This window comes from Chrysemys picta, chromosome 10 (genome assembly GCF_011386835.1).
Source record: "Chrysemys picta bellii isolate R12L10 chromosome 10, ASM1138683v2, whole genome shotgun sequence".
Taxonomy (NCBI): domain Eukaryota; kingdom Metazoa; phylum Chordata; order Testudines; family Emydidae; genus Chrysemys; species Chrysemys picta.
In genome coordinates, this window is record NC_088800.1 from 73,135,477 (window position 1) to 73,153,661 (window position 18,185).

Below are 18,185 nucleotides of genomic sequence, written 5' to 3' on the forward strand. Positions count from 1 at the left end.
TTTTCTTCCCTCAACTTCACCAATACATTCACTGTAGAAGTCATTTATTGTATACCAGTTAAATTTTGAAAATTCCTTAAGTCACAGTAAAGCTAGAGTGTTAACAGTAAAACCTTTGCTCCCATGAGCCTATATAGGATACCCAATTTTCCATATTACTTCAGTCCTTGACAAGGTTTTTAAATCAGCTATTCATGGGGGCTTTGAGAAGTAGTGTGCTGCTCTGCAGGAATTGAAATGTAACCTGGCTAGGGCATTGCCTACACACAAAATGTGCACTTTATCCTACTAAATCTTTAACTAAAATCAGTTTTAAAATCCATTTAGTTAAACCAGTCCTAACCCACATGTAAACCTTTTAAAAACATATATAATATCTTTCTAGCTTAGGGTTGGCACTGGCCAGAAGCCAGGGTAAGGAGCTCTGAGAAAATACTACACATGGCTAGCATATTTTGCTTTTTGAGTTCACTGCTGGTAAAGCAACATGGAAGGAATACAGACAGACTTTTGCCAAGTTTGCATCATTTGGATTAAACCAGAACCTCCAAAAGAAACTCAAAGAATTCAGAAAAAGATTATTTGAAGTTTTAAATTTGAACCTTCGGACAGCTCCCTATCTCACTGTTCTAAACTGGTCATGCCCTATGCACCTTCCTGCATGGATTCAGAAATAAAACACAGCAATGTTTTCCTCCTGTGTGGATTCATAATACACTGGAATAGAGAGAGTTTGGTACCTTATAAACAATTAAATGAAGTTCTTCATAAGTGCCATCTGTGTTTACAAATATTTTGGGGAATCTGCATTTTGCTTCTGGATCATTAAGATTTAAAGGTCCAGTAAGAAACCTAAAAACCAGAATTAAACAGGACAGATACAATTCATTTTTGTATTCAACAGAAAAACAATTTATAAGCACATGAACAATTTTTTTAAAACAACTTTTTCAATACATGCATCCATTTGAACACAAAGAATTTCTGTCTACCCAGTTACTTATATAACTCCCTATTACCATAGTATCTGAACATGTGTCCATGTCAAATTACTAATTTCAAATTAACTGAAAGACTTAGGTCCCAACTTCAAAGCAACTACTCTCTTTAAAATGAAGCATGTGAGTAAGCATTTGAATGATCAGGTCCTTAGTTTGGAGTAAACTTTGTCAGAATGCACAGAAAGAGGGTTTTTTTAGATCAAGATAAACAGAATGTGGTGATTCAAGACTGAGTTGCAAGTGATCAGTGGCATTTCAACAGCCTTTTCTTGATCAAAGGTGACTATTGCTCAGGGAACCAACTGTATTTACCAACAGGCCCTCGAAAAAAACCTCAAAAAAGTTTACATGTTAGCACCAAAATAACTCTGAGCTAGGGAAATAAAGGTAAAAAGTACATAGATGATCAGGGAAACCCAATAAATCCTCCAGTTGCTTTTAAAAGGAACACCTTCTCAGTGATGACTACAGAATGCACTCTCTGGTACATCTCACTCTTCTGCTTCCTACCAATGTACACATATGTGAAAAACATCCGAATTTTGCAAGACTGAAGTGAGCTAGAACCCACCCTGATTTTACGCTCACGCTAAAGAAGTGGAAAACACTAAACTGGGGTTTTTTATTAAAGAAAGCACAATTCGTGCTCTGGAAACAGGGGGCCAAGAAGGACCCAACCCTTCATTCAGAATAAGGTCACACACTGGCCAAATGCAAAAAGTCTTCCACCGATGCACTTAATATATAGGCCATTGTGATACGCAAGTCACTGGACAGACCATTGTTTTGCTCCTGTATGACAAATCTTATTGCTCAGGGAAAAGGAATTGGAGAAATACTAAAATACTTTCTGTACAACATGCTAAGAACCGCAAGAAGCTCTAAATCACAGGCCAAAATCTACACTGATTCATGCTCTGTGCAACCCCACTGAAGCCTATGGGATTATCTGGGTGTAGAAATTAGTCCCAGGAATTCATATACACTCCTACCTAAACAAACCATTCAGTTCTTATTCTATGTGCGAAAAGCCTAGCTTTCCTTCTGAAGGGAAGAAACAATATAAAATATGACAGATGATAAGAACTACCTTCCGTAGTGTTGTAGATTTCCTGGCATTTCTGCACGTATTGGGGAATCTCTTCCTGCTAACTGAAAACAAACAGGAAATAAACAGCTTGGGACATTTCTTTCCATTTCTCTTTGTTCTGCAGTAGCTAAAGAAACTGTCCACAATCGACAGACCGCAGACTATACCTCTCTTGCTAGGAAATACACCATTAATGCAGACTGGGAGGGGCAAGAATATATGGCAACAATATTTAGAAAATTGGGCATTTTGGTTTTACATTTATTAATCTGAAAAAAGTTCCATAAGTTAAGTTTTAACTTTGATATATAGCTCTTTTAATGTAATTTTATGGCTCCCATCATCATGGTATCTGAGCAAACTCTAATTAACTTATCCTCACACCACCATTGTCGGGTTGATAAGTATTTTCATTGTGCAGATGGGAAACTGAGGCAGAAGATTACGTGAGCTGCTCATGGTCACACAAGAAGTCTGGAAGAGCCAGAAACTGAACCCACACTTCCTAGGCCCTAGTCTAGTGCCATAACTACAAGACCATCCTTGCATCCTCATTAAAATCTTTACATTTCTGTATATTAACAGCAGCACAGGCTACATCTCACACTGGTAAAGCTGTGCATGGTTGAACTGCATTTTATCTAGGTAATACGTTGGTCACTAGTTAACCATCCTAACTAAAGCCCTTAAGGGAAACCCTCCAATGATATCAAAACTGCAGTTTTAATAGAGATGTGGTTTTAATATAGCTGTAGTTCAATATCCACAGAATGTTTATCCATCTCTAATTTTCAGTTATTGAATATTCTACATTATTTTCCTATTTATTGTTTATAGTGAAGTCTACATATTTGCAACATTTTTGTTGACTGCAGGGGAGTTGGCTCCCTTTCGGGGTACCTGCTGTAATCTGCTTCACAATTTGAATCCTTACAGCTTTCTAACATTCAGGTTTTCTACTGCTAAGGGAATACTGTTCCTTTTTCACTTGTGAACACCAACAGTGATATCCAAGGCCCGGTTAAGTAGCCTTTCTGAAACTCCCTAGGGAATGTACTGGGCTATCCCAGCTCCCGCTTTCTTAATATGATGCAGTAGTGCAGACTCACAATGAACCTAAATGAAGCAGAATCTGTAGTTTTCTGAAATGTTTACTTCTGTAATTTCTAAAATTTACCAGAGCTCATTTAATTCAGTTATGGGAGGAAAGATGGCCTTGTGGTGAAGGTACAAGAACTGGAGTCTGGAGACCTGTGTGCTAGCACAGCCCTGCCACAGGCTTTGGACAAGGTTCTACTAAAGTCAATTAATATTTGTGCGGTGTATTGAGTTCCTAGGAGGCTATAGATTTTTCATGTTATACAAATGCAAAATATTATTTAAATTATACTCTCTTCACTGTACCCTGTCCATGTACCCATATAATCACATATTACTTTTTTGTATATAACCATTACGCCTATTAAAATCTCAGAGGTAGCTGAAAACAATAACTTCAGATTAATCTGTAGCAGCATTAACTCTAAGTACATATTATTTGCTAATAACTCCACATGAAAATAATGCTCATGGACATGCTGTTTTCACATGTAATTGCAGTATACAAAAAAGATCAGTAGAAATGCAAATTATTTCAGTCCCATTAGTCACTGTTAGTAAGAATTTGCTTTATTTGTTTATATGGGAGTGAATTTAGTACTCATAAAAAGGTAAGAAAGAGTTAGGGAGCATGCAGGTTGGTGTTGTGCAAGATCCCTGCACGGCACTACCTTCCACAACGCGTGGGCCTTCAGCAGATCGCACATAAGTGTGATGGTTTTACCATGTGTATGAACAGAGGTTTAAAGACCATCAAATTCATTTTCATTTGACAAAACTTAGACCCTGGCAACCTTTTCCCCCCCGCTTCTCAGGGAGAGAAATGAATAATTCATTTATAGTTAGTTAAAGTCCAAGAAAAATAAGAAATCTTTGCAGATTTATTTTGTGCATCTCACTGAAACTTAAATATCATGCAAAGTATGAAAACTACACATAGTATATTTAAAGTTACTGCATGAAAATTTGTATAAGATAAACTACATATGTACTAACTGATCATTTATAAATGATTTGGGCCTGTTCGTCCTTTCACTGGATGCAGTGGAAGTATAACTCGGCCCATAAAGAAAACACATTTTAAGCACAAAGGGGCAGAGTTAAGGCTGGCCTTTCAAATGTATTTGAAAATTTTGATATTTTTCATCCTCTAATCAAAATCAAGTGAATGGATTTCACTAAAATGTTAAAACAAGTCATCTTAATGGTGATGCCAAGGATAGAAAACGCTACCCCCAAAGATGAATGTTTTGGAAAATTACAAGTGTGTGAAAACAAGGGGATTACAGAATGGAGATGGTTTTGCAAAACTGAGCCACAGTAGTTACTAGCAGCAACTCGTACTATAACAGTACAAAAGGAGTATTTTCTGCTCTATATATAGAAAATTCAAATCTGATTAGTTTAATGGTTTTTCAATTCAGGTGGTAGTTGTAAAAACATACGACGACCCAGCAGAATGATTTACAAATGAAAATCAAAAAGATTGATTTCCACTTGGCAGACAAAGTGAGCTGCTGTTCAGAAACTGTTCTGCTCTAAGGAATCTACAGACTTCCATTGTCTGTTTGGATATTTTCCTCAATGCATCTGACACCTAGGCACATACACAATTTTATAACACAGATCATTGTTGTTGAATAGAAATATTGAACGTCAGCAAACCTGGACAAAGGGGAGAAGCGTGTCCAAGATCAAGGACACTTCACTGAAAACACCAGTACCTTCTTATCAAAAGCAGGGGACTGTTAGAACAAATGCATCTGCTAATCGTAACTGAGATGACATCATATGAGAAGAAAGGCAGTCTTTTTGAGGGAGCCAGGTCTCAACCTAATATTTAGTTTCATAGAAACCAATTGGAAACTATTGTACACTACAGAGCATGAGCAATTCCCTGTAGGATACTACTTATTAAGCAGGCAGCCACACTCTGCATTAGAAACTTCAGCTAAACAGTCTTCAGACACAGCCATTCTGGAGGTGACAAAGGCTTGGATCACTGGCAACCATCATGTGCCGCTCTCTGTTTTGCTAGTTAAGAATGCCTCTGCTCAGACCTATTCTAAAAAAGTAAAAGCTCATTTGTTTACTGTATTTTTGCTATTAACCAATTATCACGACTAGATTTAGATCTGAACTTGATTTAATATAGTACCGTCAATACTCCATCTATATACTAAAGCACTTTACTAGAAAGCAATTAAATACTTGGAGTGCATCAACTGGACAGGCAAATATACATATATATACACTCCATCACAGCTCAGTCTTGGAATGAACTTCACCGAGAAAGGGAATGTGAGCAAAGACCACAATCTTATCACAGCACTTTGCATTTCCATAGCACCTTCCATTTGAAGAGCAAGAACACTATGCAAATATTAATGGATTAAGCTTTCCAACAACTATACAGTAAATACTCCTTCTTTATCTGATGGATAGGAACACCAAGAAACAGAGGTGGTATGCGTTAACCAATGTCACACAGGAAGCGAACTCAGATTTTCTGAGTCCAAGCTCTGCACTTTAACTTTTTTTTTTTTTTAAAGGGTTTTATGAGATCTTTAACATTCACCTGGCCAGTCACCAAAAGTGGCAAAATTAAGGCTTCATATAAAAGAAGTTTATAGAAATACAGAATACAGTACTGCATTATATTAGCTCACTGTATGGTTAGCATTTGATATGATCCCAAGCTTTGGTATAGGATTAGACTCCATGATGTTCTGGCTTAGAAGCTAGAATGTTACCAACTGAACTGTACTGACAGTGCTATGACAATATTTATTCAGATTTAAATAGACATACCTAAAGAACTACCTATCCTGGACTCTAAGTACACTTACCATCCGCTAAATATATATTACAAAACCATTAGAGAATCTGAGCAGCAGCAGACCTCCCCTGGCTACATGCAACCACCAGGCAGCAGCAAGTCATTACAAAACAAATCAATATCTCACTACATTGTCAAATTACAAAAAAAGCACTCCCAAAAAATATCTGCTCAAAAAGTAAGACTTTGTAGTGTGCCCTAAAGGCCAACAATTTGGGCTTTTTTGGACTGGCATGTATGCATAAAGAATTAATTCCTAAATTGAAGAAAGCACTTTCAGAAACTTCCCCTCTTCTATATCAAAGGAACTCCAGTTCAAGTACTTGTATAACTTATTTATACTGCTATAATGTATACCCTACAAGAAATCTGTGCAAAGTATATGTGCTGTTAAAACAAAACAAAAAAAAAACAAACCACATATCCATACCTCTGGCTCTATGTGCCTTGGAAAGAGGGATGTTGTGAGATATTTGTATAAAATTCTCATATCATCTTGTTCTAAACCACTCCTGGAATATGAGAGGAAAAAAAGTTAAAATGTAGATCACAAAGCAGGAAAAACAATTTCTCTAATGGCCTTACTTCATGGCCAACATCTTTCTAACCAAGAGCTAGACAGGCCCCAATTTAGAGCCTTCTGGGAGAATTAACTCAGTTCTCTTTCATGAGAACACACCAATTTCTTTTGTACAGACAGTCCCAGTGTATGTTTAATTTTTAATAGAATGCTCATTCCCCTACAATACTAACAACATATCCAGGTTAACAAAGAGATAAAATCATGAGCTATAAAAAGGCTTTTCCTAATTTATGAATCCATATTTGATTTCACAAGCAAATTATGTGCAGTAAATACTGGAATCTAGACAAATATAGGAAGACTATGAAATAATAGTTTATAAATTATTTCTCATCTAAACATTGTGCACATTCTCTCCTCACTTCTTAAGAGCCTTTGAATAGGAGCACCTTGCCTCGCTACTCCTAAGTGAGATAGTATGCCAAAAGCACCTGTGCCATGTCAATAAACACCGTAAAATCAAACACAGCTGAAGAGGAGTTGTCCGTTTTAAATTACATTGATGCAGCAAACTCCATAAACTTCTTTGTTTCTGCTAAAAATGCAATCTGTTGTAATATTTTCTACAAATGAAGTCAGGATGGATCAAAAGTAGTTTTGATTAGCTGAAAATGTACTGTTGTTCAATATTACTTTTTGGTTGTACATAACTTGCCTGTAAAATCAAATATGGATTCGTAAATTGTCTTTAGTTTTAAAAAGTACTTTTAAAAGCTGCTAATTGTTGTTAATGATGTGAATAATTACCAAGAACCCTAATGATTAACAAGATTCATTAAAAATTAATTCAGACATTATGGTAATATCTTGTTCAGACTAGGTCCTTTTCCCTGTTATATGTTTCACTTCTGATATGAAACTTATCAGTTTAAAATCTTCAGCAATTATTAAATTAGTATATTGGTTCACACTATTACAAAGAAACCATCCATTAGAAATCGATAGCCAGCTCTGTTGTTTGTAACACACACATCACATTAAGAGCATGTGGCCAAATTTTGCTTTGATTTACAACTCCACAGAAGTCAGAAGGGTTCTACAAATTTTGAGTCAGCACAGAATATGGCCCCACGCAGTTTAACATTATGTGTGTATTTGTGTCAAATACTAATGTCAGATTATCACATTTATGAGGGTTATGCATTACTTCTCAAAACTTTCCTTCCCTTCATTTAAAACTCCTATTATTCATAGCGTTTCCCCTCAGCCATGTTATTAGGGTTGCCAGGCATCCAGTTTTCAACCAGAACACCCGATTGCAAAGGGACCCTGGTGGTTTTGGTCAGCATAGCTGACGGGGCTGCTAAAAGTCCAGTTTGCTGAAGCGTCTGGCTCCGCGCAGCCCTGAAAGTGTCTGGCATGTCCCTCTGGCTCCTAGGTGCAGGGGTGGCCAGGGAAACTCTGAGCGCTGCCCCTGCCTGCAGTGCAGGTGCCGCCCTGAGCACCATCTCTGCAGCTCCCATTGCCTGGGAACCGTGGCCAATGGGAGCTGTAGGGACGGCACCTGCGGGCAGCACACAAAGCCCCCTGGTCCTGGCCGCTCCTGCGCCTAGGAGCCAGGGGGACATGCCAGCCACTTCCAGGAACCACCTGAGGTAAGCGCCTTCCGGAGCCTGCACCCCACACCCCCTCCTGCACTCCAACCGTTGACCGAGCCCTGAGCCCCCTCCCACATCCAAACTCCCTCCTAGAGCCCACACTCTCTCCTGCACCCCAACCTGCTGCCCTGAGCCCCCTCCCACACTTTGAACCCCTCAGCTCCAACCCGGAGCCCCCTCCTGCACCCCACACCGCTCATCCCCGGCCCCACCCCAGAGCCCACATGCCCAGCCAGAGCCCTCACCCCCCCCCCCACACACACCCCAATCCCTGCTCCAGCCCAAGCCCCCTCCCACACCCTGAACCCCTCATTTCTGGCCCCACCCCAGAGCCTGCACCCTCAGTCCAGAGACAGTACCCCCTCCCACACCCCAACCCCTGCCCCAGCCCAGCACCCCCTGCCACACTCTGAACCCCTCAGCCCCGTTCCCCATTCCCTCCAGCACCCTAAACCCTTGCCCCAGCCTGGTGAAAAATAGTGAGCAAGGGTGGGGGAGAGTGAGCGATGGAGGGAGAGGGATGGAGTGAGCAGGGGCAGGGCCCCAAAGAAGGGGCCCCAGAAAAGGGGCAGGGGCGTGGCCTCGGGGAAGGGGCAGGGCAACGGTGTTCAGTTTTCTGCAATCAGAAAGTTGGCAACCCTCCATTTTATGTGCTTAAGGTTTCTGCATTAGTGAACTATGCAACATCTGTTTCAACTGCAATCAACAACATCCTAACTGCAGACTCTGACTTTAAGGTAACAGAGCAAAAATTCTCTGGTGTTGACCACCATCACCTCCCATTGATTCAGCCACTCAACTGGACCAGGTCCCAGGATTTAAGCCCATCATTACTGATTGAGATCATTATGGCTTAGATGAAATGTCTATAAGGTACTGTTAAAAGGGATGACGCATTGTTTATACATTGTGTGTGAATGCAAGTCGTAACTGGACATTCCAACCTACAAGAAAGATCCTTTTTTTTCCAGGAAAGATTGCCTGGGCCTTAAATATTTAAGAAAAAAAGGAAAGCCATTCAAAATATTAATTCCATGTCTCTTCACTTCTCAAGTGTAATCTCCAGCATCCTTAAAGCAACTCATCTTCTCTTTGTTGTTGACACTCAAATTGTGCACTGTGACATTCTTGACAAGTGAATACATGCAAATATCTAACCATCACTGATTTTTTTTTTAAATCATCTTTAAGACTTGTGTAGTTTTCTTGGAGAAAAAAGAAAATATGCCTACAAAGTTACACATTGAGCTTGAACTGTGTTAAAACTGTGTCTCTGTCTCAATAATTCTGTAGAAAACATTGCTTGAGAAGTAAAAACTTATTTGTCCTTTCCAAATATTTTCACACAGTTTGAGTTATTGCCACAGTTTTTATTCTCCAGATCACTTTGTAAATGAAAGATCTTTCCATGGGTGGCCAGCTCTTCCAATTTCAATGTGCATGTTTCTCACAATGGAAACTATCCATAACTATTAGGAAAGGCTGTATACTCAACTGTTCTATATTCATAGATTCTAAGACCAGAAGGGATCACTGTGATCGCCTAGCACAATAGCACCGGCCACAGAATTTCCCCAAAATAATTCCTAGAGCTGTTCTTTTAGAAAAACAACCAATTTTGATTTTAAAATAGTCAGTGATGGAGAATCCACCATGAATCTTTGTAAACTGTTCCAACGATTTATTACTCTCATCATTAAAAATGTATGCCTTATTTCCAATCTGAATTTGTTTAGCTTCAGTTTCCAGAGACTGGATTGTGTTATATCTGTCTCGGCTGGACTGAAGAGCCCATTATTAAATATTTGCTCCCCATGTAGATACTAATAAACTAATCAAGTCACCTGTTACCTTCTCTTTGTTAAACTAAACAGGCTGAGCTCCTTGAGTCTATCACTGTAAGGCATGTTTTTTAATTCTTTAATCATTCTTGTGGTTCTTCTCTGAACCCTCTCCACTTTATCAATATCCTTCTTGAATTGTGTACCTCAGAATTGGGCACTGTATTCCAGCAGCAGACACACTAGTGTCAAATACAGAGGTAAAATAACCTCTCTACACCTACTCAAGATTCCCCTGTTTATGCATCCCAGTTTCCATTAGCTCTTTTGGCCACAACATCACACTGGGAGCTCGTATTCAGCTGATTACCTTCCACAACCCTCAAATCTTTTCAGAGTCACTGCTTCCTGGGATAGAGTTCTCCATTGTGTAAGTATGGCTTACATTCTTTGTTCCCAGATGTATACATTTACATTTAGCTGTATTAAAATGCAAATTGTTTGCTTGCACCCAGTTTACCAAGCAATCTAGATTGCTTTCAGTCAGTGACCTGTCCTCTTCATTATTTATCACTCCCCCATATGTGGAGAATCTAGTTTCATTTATCTCTAGCAATCTTAGTTCTATCTTTTCCCACAACATGAAAGGTCTGCCTTACAGAAGCTCCTTGGAGGCAGAGACAGTCTTTTTGGTGGGTGTCTGTATAGCATCTAGCACAATGGGGTCCTGAGCCATGATGAGGACTCCTAGGCATCCTACGAAAATACTACTACTACTAAATACAGTAATGTTATTTATTTTAAGATGCATGTTATTTTCCCCCCCTTACACCCGTTAGTCTGATACCTACCAGATGAGCTGATCATTGTAGAGAAAGGCAGTGTATTTGACTATGTTCAGGCTTTCCTCCATCCTATTAATAAATGATTGGATTTTCAAATAAGTCATTTTATCCAATGGAAAGAAGCTGATTCCACAAAAAACATCCAGCAGGTCACATGACTGTAAATGCAGTGTTTGCAAGTACTAAAGGAACAAATATAAAGGAAAGGAGCGTAGTTAATGGTTTTCTGAATATTTAAAAGGTAATAAAGCCTTTACAATTAACATTTCAACATAACCTTTTCCGCATTTATTTTTGGGCGCTTTTGCTCTGTACCAAATCCTTAAGTGACAGCCTATATATTATACTGCATGTTGACACAATTATTTGTGATGTTAGTTCACACATCCATTTTGGGGGCACGGAGAAAATAGAGCCTAGCTAAATCTCATTTATACACATTCAATATGATCAATGATAACTAGAATCATTAGCGAGGAGCAAAGATATGCATAATGTTTTGCAGACAAATAAAAAGACAGGTTCACTGCCTCAAAGAGCCAATAATCTAAGGCTCCAATCCTGTAAGTTGTTCTATGTAGATCACTCCTGTACCAATGTGTGGCCCCCAATTACTTTAATTGGGTTCTGTGCAGGGGACCATCTATTTTGAACAACTTGTGCAAACTGAAATTTAAGTACCTGACCTTGAAAAGCATCAGCAACATTTTTCCTCTTTTTGCTTAAAAAAAATCCTAAAGGAATTGAAACCCTAATGTGCTGTCCACTGCAACTCCTCTACGGTATAAACATAAGAGAAACGTGCTGGAGTAAGACATATGGAAGGCTCAGAACAACTTTATTTACTGTGTTTTTGCAAATGTGCAAAAATATTGGAAGAGCTTGGTGTTGACTGAATCTCCACTTCTTTCTCCTAGTTGTGTTACATTACAATAATGGGTTATGATATAAACCATGCAGAAATAATGGCATGCCAAGACTTGACAAGAAATGGTTGGTTACTTTTTAAACACTATATGCACTTTTGTTTCAGCATTTCTATTATGCTTATTATTAAACAGACAAAGTAGGGTGTAATGGTGCTGATACAAGATCACATGAAGAAGCCAAATTAAGATTGTTCAGGGTACTTCAGAAAAGCCAGTGAACAGTGATACAAAGATAGCATGGAACCAGAGAGCATCCAACAGTACGACCAACTGCCCTACCAACAAGCCACCAACATATGCCACATTAGTAGCTGAATGGATTTGATGATAGTTATGTGCCCATGATGAACTATCCCACAATGCACTTAAAGCATGTTATATATTGAAGTTGTTTTATTCTTTGTTTTAATACCACAGAAATTCAATGTGTAACTGCATACAAAATGTCATACTTACAGGAGTGCTTGGGATATGGCACATTACATTTATCACAAGAGAAAACATACTGACTGTTCTAGTCGGCGTGAAAAATTGGGTACACAGCTGAAAGTTACACAGCAGTGCTCCATTAATTCACAAGAAACAAAAGGTTATATGATCCTAAAAGTTATTTCACTATCCTTATATTTCTTTTAGTTATTGATATTCAGAAGCACTATTTAGGGAAACCCTGCAGCACACACATGATGTTCTACATCACATCTAATGCTGTATTATATGAAATCCAAAGAACTAAACTATAAACATTAAAGTTGAAAAATCAAATACACAAAGGTAGGGGATGCAAGAGTTATAGTTATACATAGGCCCCCTCTCTCCATCCATGTGTTAAGATAGCCCTGCCCAGCATCATGTAAGAAGTCTGTGGCAGAGCCAAACTGAATACTGCTCTCCTTAGTCCTGGTCCAGTGCCTTAAACTGAAGGGAACAGTCTGTCTCTTCTCTCCCACATTTTTTAAAAGTACTCTGAAAACAAAAATCCCATCAGTGAAATTCCAACTGCATGGATTATCAGCAAGGTTGGAGCTAGGAACTAACTGGTAACAGTAGCATGGTGTTCTTTTCAACCTGGGGATTTGAGACACACTTTGCCACTGTCGGACAAAACTAAATGGATGTGATTTGTCAAAGGCTTTGTAATTATGTCTTGCAAATAACTCTATTAAGAAAACGTTCAATCATACTTGATTATTAGATTAAGGTTTTAACAGTTTTCTAAACATGGATATTAAGACGATTTTATCTGTAACAGAAGATCATCCTATTCTAATCCATCGAGCTATCACTCTGTTTATTCAAATCCCTTCTAAAGACTCTTCCATGATGCATGCAAGACAATAATAATATGAAACAAAACATTTTTCAAACATTCCTAGTCATTCAGTCTAGTCTTCCCATTGCTGAGAGAGAGAGAGACACACACACACACTGTGTAAGCTCTTCCGTGCAGGCACTTGTACATTTTGTTTCCTCTTCAGTATCAAACACATTGTCTGTACTCTAATAATAAACAGTAAGAACTTACCCGATGGAAGAATTTCTCTAATCTCTCTTTTAGAACCCTTACACCTCCATCTTCTATGGCTTTAAGGAATGTACCATTAAAAAGCTAATAGGTTAAAAAAAAAAAGCAATATTAGTTGGGCAACTATGTAAATCATAACTTGATTAAAATCAGAAAAACAAGAACTAAACTGCTACCCACATAATTCCCGTTTCCTAATTCCATACAAACTAACTGACCTAGATGATGTGTAGCTTTGGCAGATTTGGGATAACCACCTGTCAATCAAGATCTGTAACTATGTGAAGGAATTAATTTAAGTTTTCACAGAAATTGGGAATCGTTTTACTACTCCTATTACAACAACAACAAGGAGTCTGGTGGCACCTTAAAGACTAACAGATTTATTTGGGCATAAGCTTTCGTGAGTAAAAACCTCACTTCTTCGGTAGTGAGGTTTTTACTCACGAAAGCTTATGCCCAAATAAATCTGTTAGTCTTTAAGGTGCCACCAGACTCCTTGTTGTTTTTGTGGATACAGACTAACACGGCTACCCCCTGATACTCCTATTACAGTGAACTCAAGAACAGCACTGAGGACTACAAAAGCACTCTGTTATATCCTCCCCACTGCCACTACTGCATCTTCAGGAAGAAATGGACAGTATGGATCAGACTGGCACCCCATAAGGAGTAATTTGTTCATGCTCAGATAGTAGGGTGCAGAGGGTGGTCTATCTCCCTCTCTCAAAGGATAATCTTGTTATAAATCTATTACCCTTACCTTGTACATGCTATAGCACTGCTGTAGGACTGAACTGTAAACCTTGTCCTGTAAAACAGCCAATAATAGGTCGTTATTACAAGAATAGGCACAGCTCCAAATATTATGATTGACCTACAAATGTCATGCACATTCTTTTAACTACCACATGTAAGCCAGAATATAGAAAGACTAGAACATCTGTTACACAAATGGAAAACAAAAACTAGCAGTTACTGGCTACTGCTGAAAAAAGTAACTATAGACAGTACACCTATGAAGTATTTTCTCAGTATACACATGAATTATTTTCTATTCCTCTTTCCTTGTTAAATGTAAACCTAACAGTATTACTATTATTAAACCATAACATGTACTGAAAAAAGAATATGACTAAAGTAACAACTTATAACTGTGATAAGTACTGGGCACTAGCTGGTCATTAGTGAAGAGTAGTTAGTTCCAAATCAGCTTCCCCCTCACTCTTCATAGGAGTTCAGGGCAGGTGAGGACTTAGAGTAGGGGAGGACTCCATACCTAGTCATCAGACTGGGTTTTTAATTTGTTTTCTGGCAAGAGGAGTAAGACTGGTTTGTTTTGTTGGAATGATTTCTTTAAGAACACAATGAGGAATAAAAACTTTAAAGAACACAGGAACCCTGAACAAACATTTTTTTAAATTATTCCATCTGGCCAATTACTCTGCCTGCTTACAGTTAAAGAGAATTGATGACATTGCAATGCTGAAATGAAGCCTCCTGGCAGACATTATATGTTTGATTTTCCAACAAAGATGATCAATAATAGTCTTAGGATCGTAACAGAAGCTGCTCTAGTTAAATTTGGTAAGGAAGATTTCTTTATAATCTCTTCAAATTAAATCAATGTTGGATCATTAATTGTATTGGCCTGTTCCTTGAAATTTCAATAGATCTCTCCGTTTTTGTTATTTTTAATGACATTTCATTTCATTACAGTTCTTATTGGATATTTTTTCCTAAATCTTTGTCTCTTTCTTCCCTTTTAGAGTTTGTTGCAAAATGCTCTGTTCTACTTTATTTCCAGTTTGCAGTCATATTCTTAAATCAGTTCTACAACAGCCAAAAGTTATAGATATAAGCTGAACTAAAAGAAATCGCTAGCTATATTTTTTAAAACAATTACAACGAAAATATTTAATTAGAAAAGTAAAGGCAAATTAGAAAGAATAACTGAACATTACCAGTAACTCTTCTTCTTGATACTCAATGACTGGTTTTCCATCTTTGTGGTATTTTTCTATTACGGGATTCCGTACTACCTAGAAAGTGGAACAAACTGGCATCAGGCAATGCAGAATGTATTTAGCAATTTTTAACATTTTAGGAAGGTATATATCATGCATATAAATACCATGACCATCCAGAAATTTTCTTCAGGTTCATTGAAGAACTGTCTATTCTTCTGAGTATGCAAAGATTTTGCGGGTTTTGATGGACTAAAGGTCCTGGAAAAATAATATATTTGGAACAAAATTTTAGCAAACATACAATTTGTTATACTGTAATAAACTATGCAAACAGTAACACTTTACTACCTTGTGAACTGTACTATAGCTTCACATAATCCAACATTTCTAATTTTTTCATTCTTTTCTACTTCATTTGGGTGATAAAAGAGAATCTTTTTTTCCTCCTAAAATTTGAAATAAGAATAAAGATGATTAAATTTTAAACAGAATAGCAGAGATCCAAAATAATGTAATTTTTCAAAATTTACTGAACAGAGTTTAAAAACTGCCTTATAACCAAATAGGCTTATATACTAAAAAATAAAACTAATATACGGCACATTAACAAGGCCTGCAATCAAAAATGATCTCGAAGTTCTTTACAAATGCAGTACGGTACACAAGTATCACTTCATTTTCCTTTGGAATTTAGCTCAAGTGAAATGCAACTGTATAGCTGTGCACAGGAACACCACATATTTAAGCCAGGAAGTCAAAAATAAGTTTGCTCCTCAATGTGTATATTTAACTCACACATACAATGAGAAGAAAATAGACCCCTTCAAATATTAAAGTTTGCCTTGTTTCTCAAAAGAAAGCTTTTTATTTTTCTCAATATCTATCCAAGAATTCAGGTACACTACAAAAGTTAAGCACACTTATTTTAAATGGTTAGCCTCAGGATTCAGCAGAATTTATACACAGAAAACTAGTACTATGATGTTACCCAGGAAGATAGGTAGATAGACTATAATGTATCAGATGGCTGTTTTCAAGATTAGTATGTCATCTGGTATTTATCTGTGATAGCTTGGCAGATCAGTCTTCCATTACTATTGCTAGTTAACTAGCATCATCTAGCTGCTCAAATGTTTAGTATGTATATTTACATCTTGATATCAATTTGACTCACTCAGAAGAAGTGCATAACAACAGTGTTTAACAGATACCTTTCCCGAAAACAGAAAGGATTCATCATGTGCATACCTACTCTCAGGGATGTTGGTTAATGAGTTAATGTTTACAAAGCACTTTGTAAATAAAATGTGCTATATAAGCATTTAGCATTATTGTATGCACTTGGAACATCTAAACAGATGAAAGACTTCTGAAGGATCTTTTAAAAACCCTAAAATTCTAAAGCCCTGATCCTGCAAACTCAGGTGCTCAGAACAACTTCTATCCCATGTATCCCAACTCACTTATCTGCATATGCATTTTACGTTGGGAAATGTTGTGAGTTTTTTTCACAACTACTTTTCCACCAGTCTCTCTTTTAACCTTGTTGCTGCAGGAATTTAATGGGCCAAGCAGCCCTGTTTCTAAATGCTAAAATTTTAGCTATAGGTATACCCTCATCTTAAAATCATACTTTTTCCTGAATATTTTAATGTATTCTTAGAGTAAATACCTAAGATAACTGTAGCTGCATTTTCCTCTATTTTTCAGTTTACTTTATGCTTTGAAACAATACTTTGTGTCTAGTTAGTTTCACTGCTGCACCTGCTTAGTCAGTTTCAGTTTCCCCCGTCTTTTGTGTGGGACTTTTACAGGGCAACAAAAGAGAGAAAAATAATTTTAAAAACAGAAGTATGTCATTGTAAAACCACAAATATTGGTAAGGTGATTCAAGGACAGTTGTAATACTGGAAACTTTTAGCTCATACTTTTAAGCTGAAAGCGTCCCTTTATAGCTTGAGAGGCAGAGAAGAACAACCCTTCTCCATGGGTGCACTATAAATAACGATATTACTACAGGACATTTTGTTGTCCAGTGTCTAGGAAAAAATAGAATGGCTGGAGCAGAAGCCGGACAGCTGCTTTGCGTTAGCCTGTCAGACAGTGCAAACGTGAGAGTCAGAATGTCCCGGTGGTGCAGCAGCATCCCAAGGCAACATCACTGGTGTTTCACGGGGGTCCCAGAACTGCGCAAAGTGGGGCCCGGAATCACCACGTGGATGTTAGAAAGATGAGGGAACAATGGGTGAGGGACCTCCCCGGGAACTCCTCCGCCCCTCAGACAGACACACACATGTGGCCCACTCCTCTCCCCTCAGACAAAACCTCTGTGGCCCCCCGGCCTCAGGTGAAGAGGAACAGACCCCCCCACACACACACGCTCCCTTGCAGCGACAGACCCCTCCCCCACGAGACAGACACAGCACCCCCTCCCCCGCCACCCAGACACACACCGAGCCCAGGCTGCCCCACGTACCTCTCCCTCTCTGGGCCCCAGCTTGGGGTTGTAGATGAAGAAGCTAAGCAGGGCTGGAGCGAGCTGCTTCTCCTGCCCGGCTCCCCCCGCCGCCGCCGCCATACTGGGCCTGAAGCGAGAGAGTCTGGGGCTGGCAGCCGCCACACACCATCGGGGAGCAGCCGGGGGCCCTCAGCCGGCACCAACCCCAACCTCACGCGGCACTTCCGCCTTCCCCCTGCCCCGGAAGGGAACGGCGCCGACCCGGATCCGCTCTATCTGCGCCCGCGGGCGGCACAGGCGGGAGGAGCCGGGCCGACCCTCCCCTCTCAGAGCTCCGCCGCCCCCACCGCGCTGAGGGCACTTGCCGGAGGCCTCCCCGTTCCTGCCCCCTCCGCAACAGCCGGCCCGGGGTTCCTCAGTCGGGACACCCTCCTCCCGCCCCCACGGAAACCGAGCATCTTGTAGGGC

The 18,185-nt window shown here is 39.1% G+C and overlaps 1 protein-coding gene across 4 annotated transcripts in view; it reads right to left on the minus strand.

The window, feature by feature from the left end:
- Positions 1-17,981, minus strand: part of CCZ1 (CCZ1 homolog, vacuolar protein trafficking and biogenesis associated) — a 31,079-nt gene extending 13,098 nt beyond the window's left edge. Inside the window, exons 1-10 of one of the 4 annotated variants that reach the window (XM_005304699.4) lie at positions 17,736-17,981; positions 15,608-15,705; positions 15,424-15,517; positions 15,254-15,331; positions 14,053-14,100; positions 13,290-13,373; positions 10,842-11,017; positions 6,459-6,540; positions 2,092-2,153; positions 741-852 (exon numbers count right to left, since the gene is read on the minus strand). In XM_005304699.4, coding sequence (XP_005304756.2) covers positions 741-852; positions 2,092-2,153; positions 6,459-6,540; positions 10,842-11,017; positions 13,290-13,373; positions 14,053-14,100; positions 15,254-15,331; positions 15,424-15,517; positions 15,608-15,705; positions 17,736-17,837 — 936 coding nt within the window. In that variant the 5' untranslated portion in view covers positions 17,838-17,981. Of the gene's footprint in view, positions 1-740; positions 853-2,091; positions 2,154-6,458; positions 6,541-10,841; positions 11,018-13,289; positions 13,374-14,052; positions 14,101-15,253; positions 15,332-15,423; positions 15,518-15,607; positions 15,706-16,931; positions 17,066-17,735 lie in introns of those variants that run through there. The other 3 variants (XM_042853188.2, XM_042853189.2, XM_024102416.3) reach the window with 3 other exon arrangements.
- Positions 17,982-18,185: the final 204 nt, after the last annotated feature.